Source organism: Prosopis cineraria, unplaced genomic scaffold (assembly GCF_029017545.1).
Source record: "Prosopis cineraria cultivar Desert tree isolate PC_DT_omini unplaced genomic scaffold, ASM2901754v1 PC1773, whole genome shotgun sequence".
Taxonomy (NCBI): Eukaryota; Viridiplantae; Streptophyta; class Magnoliopsida; order Fabales; family Fabaceae; genus Prosopis; species Prosopis cineraria.
In genome coordinates this window covers 13,727-22,985 of record NW_026557098.1, presented here as the reverse complement: position 1 = coordinate 22,985, position 9,259 = coordinate 13,727, and the positions used below count along the sequence as shown (strand labels likewise).

The following is a 9,259-nucleotide window of genomic DNA, read 5'->3' as shown; positions in this document are numbered from 1 at the left end:
ATGCGATCCAAAATGGATGTAAAACAAAACCTTCTCTCAATTCTCCGCTAAAATTCTCCGCACCAGTTCTCAATTTGATTGCTAGTTTGTTATGCTAGTTTTATAACCTATTAATAATAATTTATTAAATTATAGATTATATATATATATATTATATATATTAATTATTAATAATAATTAATATTTTACGTTTTGAATTAAAGAGAGTGGCGGAGCGTAGCCGATAACAGTGTGGTGCAGAGTACGGTAGGAGTTATTGGCCAAGCTAAACGCTTCTATACGCGCGGCCAAGCTCGCTTCAGACAAAGCTTCTCTTTTTTGGATTTGCCATCTCTCCCTCTTCTCCCCGCGGAGGAGAGAGAGAGAGACTTTGAAGAGTCCATATTTTACGTGCGAGCAAAATAGCATTCCCAAGCAACGAATAAATTCTCTTCTTCTGTCTTCTAGGGTTTGCGTTCCCGCCATTGTCGACCTTGCTCGCTGCCGCTCCTTCCCCCTGTTCTGCACTGGCATTGCTCTGAGATCATCTGTATTTCCCTATTTGATTTCAAATTTCGGATTTATTCCCCTTTTAATAGGATTCTGATTGGTCTATTGGTCTATCCTTTTTCTTTTGGTTTAAGGTGAAGTTCTGCTTTGTTACTGCGATGGATATTTTTTTTAAAATTTCCGATGCTTCGTTTTTGCAAATACGTGGTTTGTATTTCGGCGCTTTGCTGATTGGCTGGTATTTTTGATGAAATTGGTTGTTTAGATATAGGTGTTTTGAAAGTGATGTGATTGTTGTAATGTGCAGATATACCATATCCTGCTCTCAATGGTATGCTCGTTTGGGAGTGGGAGAATGGCAGTCATTGCAAGGCTTCTGGCTGCTGGCAGGTTCTCCCAAACTAGGGCAGGTAGTTTCAGTGATGTTAACTGTTTTCTTAGGGTTGGAAGTTAGTTAAAACTGCCTTATAATTTTGAATGGAGGGAGTTTATTGTTTATCTGTCAAAGATCGGGCCTTAGAAAATTAGTTTATTTGATAATTATTTTGTTTGAATAATTAAATATTTGTCGAATATTATTCAAAACGTATGATAAGAATACGCCTTTTTTAGAGGTCTAACCCCCTGAAGGCGTCTTTCATCTTTAACTACATTGATTGTATTCAGGCTTCAGTTGAGGGATAAAATGTACTTTCTCCTTTTTTTTTCGTAAGCCTGTTGATTATGCTTAGCTTTGTATGCTTTCGCAATGTGTACTTAGTAAAGTAATAGAGAAACAGTTATTATTCTTTTTAACATCTGATCAACATTGTACTTCGTTGGAAATCTTTGGAAGAGGAGATTGGCCATCAGAAGTCAGCTGCTGAATACGTTTTCAGAGATCTGCGAGATGCAGATGAAGCAAATTTGCTTGATGAAGAAGGTGTCCACCTTCATTATACTCATCGTTTTAGTTTTGGCTTGATTTGATTACTGAATAAAGGCAATTTCTGTCAATGCATTGCTCAGACGTTTCTCTTTAAAATTGAATAAATGATTATATGACCATTTATTTTGTTGAAAATAGGCTTCTTCAATGCGCCATTGGTAGTTGTGGCTGCACTAGCTTGTTTTGTATATTCTATTTTGCTATCCTGCTTCTATTTTTGCCTTTGGTTAAATTTTTTATGAATAACACTTAAAACATGCATCACTTTGCCATTCTATTTTGTCTCCTTTTTGTTTATTTGAATTTTTGTGTATAACATGCAGACTTCTATAATGTTGGACAGCCCTGGTGATTAATTGTAGACTATCTCTTACTTTAACAAGATTTTATAACTCATGAGTATAGGAACTTCATTATTAAAAAAAAAATTAATTCACAATGTGAAATTAGAAGATACTGATGATAAAACCGATATTCTTAAATTAACCCACACAGATGTACATCCCCCTTTTGTGAGTCATAGAAGTACTATTGTCTTGGATTGGAAAGAAATTGTGGTGGACTTGTTTTAAGGAGCAAAAGTTTTCTAGGTGTCATCTCATACTTCAATACATCTGTTTGAATCTTAGTATAGTCTATTAGCCCTTTGTATCCCTATTTACAGAGCTACAGGAGCCCATTTATTATCATCCCTTCTTATGGCCTAGTGAAATCAAGAAACTGTAAAACTTGGTTTTATGCACTGCTATAAAAAATGGTTATATATATATATATATATATTTCTATATTTCACTTAGCTTACAGCTTTGCACCTGAAACTTTCTCACTAAATTGATACTGAACTCTCTTAGAAGAAATTTCACATCAACACTGATGCTTAGAGAAATAATAAATGGTCCCAAAGCTCAAATTTATGTGCAACAGGCATACCTTAAGAAATGCCTGTTTAATTTGTTACATTCATATTTGTCAAATAGTGATAGATATTTGAATTGGAGAGTGTATTTTTGAATTGCAAGTCATAGCATGCATTGAATCATAAGATTCTGCAACAATTAAAAAATAACTTCATGTATGAAATATGACATGTTTTAATCCTTAAGATATGCATGAAACACTCAAGATAGTAAATCTAACCAAAAAGATAAGAAAAATTCTTTAACATAGGTCATGGGTTAGCTTATTAGTCGTAAATTCGTAAGTAATTAATTCTTGAAATCATCTCAAGTAATATATTGATTTGCTTTTTTTTTTTTTAATTTCAAGATATAAGCCAACACTTAACAACATTACGGCAAGCCAAACCAACACCAACTCACTGTTTTGATGCAATTTTGAATTGTAAAATTGTGCTTCTGTGTATTGATTTGAATTGCTCATTTATGGTTAATTCAATCATCAATTCATTTCATTGCCTTTAAGATTCATTATGAATCTAAGGTTTGGGTTGTGAATTGCTCTATGCTGATAACTTTGGTTATATTCTCAATAGCTCAAGGTACTGCCCTTCAATTCTTTCACATTGTCACTTTAGAACTTGAGAAGGAGGAACTAGTTATGTCCCTCAATCTGAACTCGTTGAATTAAAATATGGGATATTTATGCCTGTCTTTTGTTTCTCCTTTTTTTAGTTTTCAGCTTTTCACACTACTGCTTAGTGTATTTTCTATTGCAGATATGCATGTGTATGGTTTGAGACCTATGTCTGATCCCTTGCAGCTGGTAAGGTTTGCTTCTTGTTAACTTTTTTAAATCCACGCTAGTGGCATTAAATTTAGTTACTGGGAATAGAATGCATACACAAATGTTATTGGGAAACACCCCTGAAACAACTGTAGCTTAATGTATTCTAGTTACCTTAATTTACATATATTCAGTTTCGTGTTATGATTGTAGTGTCTGTCTTTTTTGTAAACTATTAAACAATGTATGACCCTAGCCACCTTGTACTATTGATAGTTGGAGTAAAGGATATGATAATCAAATCTGCATTTGTGTGCATGCACCATGTAGGGAATGGGGCAGAGTACTTACTGCATTCTTTAAGCTCTGTAAGTTGTCACTATTGTGTAAGCTCTTTGCTTTTGCATGTGATGCATTCTTTGATACCTTGTTATTCGAACTTTTTAGGTGAAATACTCAATTCCTTTCTTAAATCATGTGATGCTTATTGCTTTGCAAGGGTCATAGCTGCTTTGACCTCTTGCTTGATTTTTATTCATTAGGAGTTTCTCTTGTATGCCACAAGAAGGGGGCTCCTGTTTCTGAAGTAGTTTTTGTTGGTCAACAGAAAAACAGTTTTTGATTTTGATGTCTGCCTCCTTACATAGTGTCATACTCATCACATAGACAGCCTCCTGCATGGTTCATTGGAAGCAATTTTTGCCTTTCATATCAACTTTTTTAAATTGTATAATTGCTTGACATATGTAAATATGTGTGTATGTTATTCACAAAAAAATGTGTGTGTTGACATTATTTCCTTGATAATAAAGTACTTTCACTTAAGATAATTGATTGTTTGTATAATTTTGAAGGTATGTTGCAATGCTTGCAAGAAGCCCATCCAGGCCAGCCAATACGCTGCTCATGCAGGTGGGACTGGACTTTATTTATCTTTGGCCCTTTGCATGAGGTCTGAGAATTCACAATTTGTTAGCATGTGGCATTAATGCTCATTTGTTTTCCATAAAAAATTCTGTGCATCTATTTCTATTAGTTTCATATTTCGTATAGGTCTGCATATGATTCTGGCTATTTATAACCGGCTTCTTATTTTTGGGCTCCTTTTGTATGTGAAAAGGGTATGAAATCACTAATATTGGTTTTTACTTTCTTTGTCTCTCTTTGCTGCCGACTCTTCAGAACTTTGTAGGTCATTAAAGTATGCAGAACAAACCATTTTGGAGGTTGATGGCAGCATGGGCTATCGAAAGCCCCCCAGAAAAGAAAAGAAAAAGTTATCATCAACTTCTTGTGCTAGTATCCACATGATAATAATCGAGTTAATTATTCAGCTGCAAATACTGTTTAGCGCTAAGTTTCATCCCTGATTTTATCTGCTGAAAGTGAAAGTAAATTAATGATTTATTTACCTTTGAATATTCTATGTAATTATTGCGTCCTTTGAAAATTATTTTAGGTGTACCTTCAACTTAATTTCATTAAAGCAGTCTTCTCTAGTTGTTCTAATTACATGCTAATCACAGTTAGTTGTAATATAAGTATTTGTACCTCCTAACCTCTCGAAGATCAAGCTCCAGCAGTTGGGGAGGAGGGAAGGGCTGAGGCTGTGGATTCTATTGATGCCGCTGTGCCACCATCCCATATGAATGATCAAATTAGAGTCACTTGCTATTCCAACGATGGTAAAGGTTAAAACATTTTTTCCTGTGTTACTCTTTCTGTTCTCATCCTTCATACATGTCATTCCTAGCCCCCCTTTTTGCTGATGGTTAACCCAGTTTGCTGCATGTATCAAGTTTTGCTTGGACAAATCAATTTGTTTATTAGTTTCTGGAAAAACAATGACATCCAGGCCAGATAAACATGATTGCTGCAATGCTTATAACTTGTATTTGATTTAATCACTCTGAACCTTTCCTCCTCCAACAACCAAATAAATTTTAGCTATGCCTTGAACATGATTTTTGTAATGGAAAAATTAACTTTCTTCCCTTTGAATCCTCTTGCTGTTGGAAAAGTATATCGCTATGGAAGTGTGGCTTATTGATTTATTTCAAAATTGATTAAAGAATGGGAACAAAAATATATTTTTTCACAGATAATGCGATGTAGGTAGTTGACATTAAACATCCTTAGGTTGAGATGGGTGATGGGTCGCATATATAGTTTTAAGCTTATTTTCTTGGCAATTTGGTCGGGTATATCTAACGGGTTTGTTTTGAAGGAGTAATGTTGAGTTTCTGCTAAAGATTTCAGTTATGCTGTAAAGCTGATGTGCTAATTAATTTGAAAGCTTCATCATAATACCAATTTCCTTAAATACTCATGTAGATGCAGCATCTATGATGGATGGTACAGGATTTAAACTTGGAAATAGAGATCACCCAGCTTCTGTAATGCAACCTCCAACAAAACGCCGTAAATTGTATGCTTTCTTAGTTCTCAAGACATTTTTAATTGTTGAAGTCGGATCAATTTGACATCATTATTGCCTTGTGCCTAGAAAATGTGTTGCTCAATAAATCTGTTCTTTTTCAGTGTCTTCGGGGGAAAAGATTATAATCAATAGAAAACGTTTTCAAACACCTTGTTTCATGTTGAATATCTCCCACTCATCTCCCTCCTCTCAAAAAGTAGTTCTTCATCAAGTAGAAAACCCGTTGCTAGCCTAGCAAGAAGTTTTAAATCAACAATGAAATATTTTGGCGTCAGGCTCAATAAAAAGCTTGTGATTCAATCTTTATGAAATCAAGACCAGCTATGATGCATATGATATGCTTGGAATGCTATATTATTCCAAACTGCTGGCGGGAAAGCCCTGTAGATAACTGAGTTAAATTTTAAGACACTGTTCACTCAACCCATCTTACTCATTATGCAGTTTTTACGCTTTATATATATATATATATATATTAAATTTACATTAGGAGGGTTTGAACCTTGGATTACTCATTTTTACCACCTGAGCTGCTTTCAAGCATCTTTGTTTGTCAAGTATTGTGCTCATTCTTTCTCTGCAGGATTGGTGGAGTACATTCACCTCTACCAGAAAGTCCTGCAACAGAATCTAGAATAACAAGACCAGCTAGCTTTGCAAATAAAAATACTTGCAAAGGTGCGTGTATGTCTGTTGAAGTTGTTTGTTACATCTGAAGTCAGAACTTATGGGGATGAGTGTTTTCTTGTACATTCTGGTCAATATTTTATCATTAACAAGGGAGATAATTATAATTTTGATCATAAAAAAATATACATAGTTTTAATTCTGGGTCCGTGCCTAATATCATCCCAAACTGGCTCATATGAATGTTTTAATTTGCTTCTACTTGGTTGTTCTTTACATTGTATTTGTACTGGATGTGAAGCATACTGGGGGCATGAAAGGGTCGACTAGAAGATAGAAATTTGAGAAGGGACCAAAATGAGAAAGCAGCCCTTCCCTGGCACTAGTGTCATATTTTTTATTTAGCACAGGCAAACAGGCATCAATTGTTCTATGTCTAAAGAAAATCATTCCATTGCTTTTTCATTCTACTTGATTCTTCTTTTAACGGAAAAAGTAACTACTGAAACTGATCTTTTCTTATCTACACCTGTGCTCTTATTGACTTTCATTTGTAATAAACACAGTGCACACTTTGCTAAGATGTAATTTCAGGTCTAGAACTTGGAAAAATTTTGTGGTGATTCTACTCTTACTGTATTGTATAATCATCTTTGTGGGAGGGAGGCATTACCTAGTTTTTTTAATTTATTTTATTATGTAATCTCAGGTCTAAAACTTCAAAAAACTTTATGGTGATTCTACTCTTACTGTATTGTATGATCATCTTTGAGGGAGGGGGTTTTGATTTATTTTGTTTTGTTTTTCAGGTGGGGATATGTTGGAAAGAACTGTCTCTGAAAATGGAGATCCAAGCCATAAAAATTTTGGGCTTGTCCAAGAGCAACACCTTACAAAGAGAGGTATTATGGATGATATATGTTCAGTTAATTCGTTAACCCTATAATTCTTGTGGAAAGTTTGTGTAACCTTTTCTAAATATTTCCTTATTCTTCAATTCTTATGGTTTCTGATATATCCTGCCATTCTCTCCCTCTCGTGTGTTGCTAACAACGTATGTTTCAATTGAATTAGACGGTCCTGCACCCCTTGCTACCAAGGTGTATTATTCACAAAGGAACAATCGTCTGCGTGCAGCTCTTCGTCATCTTTATTTTCAGGAATCAAGCAATGAATTATGTACAGATATTGCCAGTCCAAAGTCCTCAAATGAAACGTTAGCGTTCCAAGATTCACATCATATAGACCCTTCATTTGGACAAAAGGATGATGATAACACGGAGGTATTTGATTTTCTCTCGTATGATTTTAGGTTAGCTACTTTTATCACATCCTTCAACAAAAAGGTTATGTGGCTTGTTGGAATACTAATGCTGACTGTATACATGAAGCATGCATGATCTAACTGAAAATCAGCATGAAATTTGGGTCTCTCTTTTGTCTTTTTGTCTTTTTGTTAAAAGAAGGAAGCATATGATATTGATATCTATTGTCCGGCTATACTTTCCTGTCTTGAGTTGGTAAGTGAACAAGCTCTGACTTGCATCATTATTTCTTTCGGAAAACAGTGCCTCTTGCCAAATTTGAGCTCAGTGCGAAGTCCTAATCATATTCTTGCGAAAAGTTCAGACATTTGCTTGCGTAAGGCAGAAGACCTACCGGCTAGCAACTTGCCAAATCAGTTTGTTGTTAATGTTTCAAGGCCTGCAGCTCCTCATCTTGGTTTGACAAGAAGCAGCTTTCTTCCAAAGCCTTATTCTTTTGCAAGCAACACAGGTAATCTTGTAAATTCAATTTTGGTCTCATTCACTATTTCACTAACTTTTCAATGCCATTTTCTTAACATATCCTTAATTAAGAAGATTCAGAGACCATTAAAAGAATGTCTCTTGACTGACTATAAGAATGTCAGTGGATTCACAGCGTTAACTGAGGTGATATGACTGGCATTAAAGTGCATGCTTTGACAAAGAGACAAATAGACATGATGCATTGCTACCTTGATTGAATTTAAATGAACAACTGTCTTACACAGGATAGCATGTTTGTATCGTTGTTATTTTTCGAGTTAGATTATTGTGATGACGGGAATAAGTTCAAGTTGTACACTAGAGTGATATGTTTGCTTTTGTAGGAAATCCAATGAGAACAATTCAGCAATCAAAGGGGAGTGTTCCTGTTATATAGTAATCTTGGAGGGATTTATTTTTTTCCCCTAGGTGAAATTATAGTTCAATTAATACTCGAGGTTAGGATTTAGCATCCCTTTTTTCGAAGCTGATAAAGCAATTTTCTCAAATTGTTTATTCTATCAGTGTCATCTGCTTTGTAAATGAACTCTGATCTCTGCTATATATAGAATGAAAGTTCGGAAATTTTTTAGTTCCTTGTCTGGAATTTATGCTTTTGTTGCTTGCTAATACAAGTGAGGTGTTATTTCCCCTTTTCATTAGCTATTTTTTAAGACCGACCCAGAGTTCTCAATAAACGAATTAAATAACAAATGAGAAAAGAATGCAGCAGCGGGCTCATTGCAGTAGAGGATTGCACAATATATGGTTTTACAAGGTTTCTTGATCTGTGAATATTTCCTTTGGACGTGAAACTTTCATTGGGCTGGGTGCTCTTAATTCTGGAGAGTGTAGTTTTGGGCCCAATTATCATGCTCAGTTGTTAAAAGTCTGTTACTTATACTGGTGACGCTGTATCTCCAAACAGTCACTTTGAGAAAGCTGTCTGACTTGATTCTTTATCTCTTTTCATCTGATTTATTCTGAATCAAGAAACTGTTGAAGTAGTAGATTTCGGGAATTTTGTGCACAAATCACTTCACTTTCCCATGTCTGGACAGGACGAGAACCACGTATGGATTGTTAATTTAAGTAGTAGCAGACATGAGATAACCTCAATCAGAGAAAGTCAAGAATGTTATATTGTGATGCAACACTCATGCCCTTTAGAGAGCATGGGATTAAGTGGTAGATATTTTGTGAAATATCTTGCATGATGTAAACACTGCACTGCCACTGCATATGGATAAATGCAAAGGGGATGCGATCCGATTCAAACGAGGGAATCAATCAAGTATTTAT

The 9,259-nt window shown here is 35.0% G+C and overlaps 1 protein-coding gene across 6 annotated transcripts; it reads left to right on the top strand.

Moving 5' to 3' along the window:
• Positions 1-245: 245 nt before the first annotated feature.
• LOC129300846 (uncharacterized) lies at positions 246-8,549 on the top strand. 6 transcript variants are annotated; one of them, XM_054939440.1, is made up of 14 exons: positions 246-529; positions 624-696; positions 797-899; positions 1,325-1,411; positions 3,093-3,139; positions 3,955-4,012; positions 4,283-4,399; positions 4,669-4,791; positions 5,435-5,528; positions 6,124-6,218; positions 6,977-7,069; positions 7,242-7,450; positions 7,736-7,943; positions 8,302-8,549. In XM_054939440.1, exons 2-14 carry the CDS (start codon positions 673-675, stop codon positions 8,352-8,354), a joined length of 1,311 nt encoding a protein of 436 aa, XP_054795415.1. In that variant the 5' UTR covers positions 246-529; positions 624-672; the 3' UTR covers positions 8,355-8,549. The 6 variants fall into 6 exon arrangements, with proteins under 6 accessions (XP_054795415.1, XP_054795417.1, XP_054795419.1 ...); XM_054939446.1 differs by lacking the exon at positions 624-696 and adding an exon at positions 3,377-3,468 and having other exon boundaries at positions 249-623; XM_054939442.1 differs by having other exon boundaries at positions 247-696; positions 4,669-4,785.
• Positions 8,550-9,259: the final 710 nt, after the last annotated feature.

What these genes read in the sequence shown, in the direction of transcription:
- LOC129300846 (XM_054939440.1), top strand. Translation starts at nt 673, where the DNA reads ATGCTTCGTTTTTGCAAATACGTG. An exon ending in AAATTTGCTTGATGAAGAAG is followed by an intron (nt 1,412 to 3,092) that starts GTGTCCACCTTC and finishes TTTCTATTGCAG; the next exon opens with ATATGCATGTGTATGGTTTG. An exon ending in TGTCTGATCCCTTGCAGCTG is followed by an intron (nt 3,140 to 3,954) that starts GTAAGGTTTGCT and finishes ATAATTTTGAAG; the next exon opens with GTATGTTGCAATGCTTGCAA.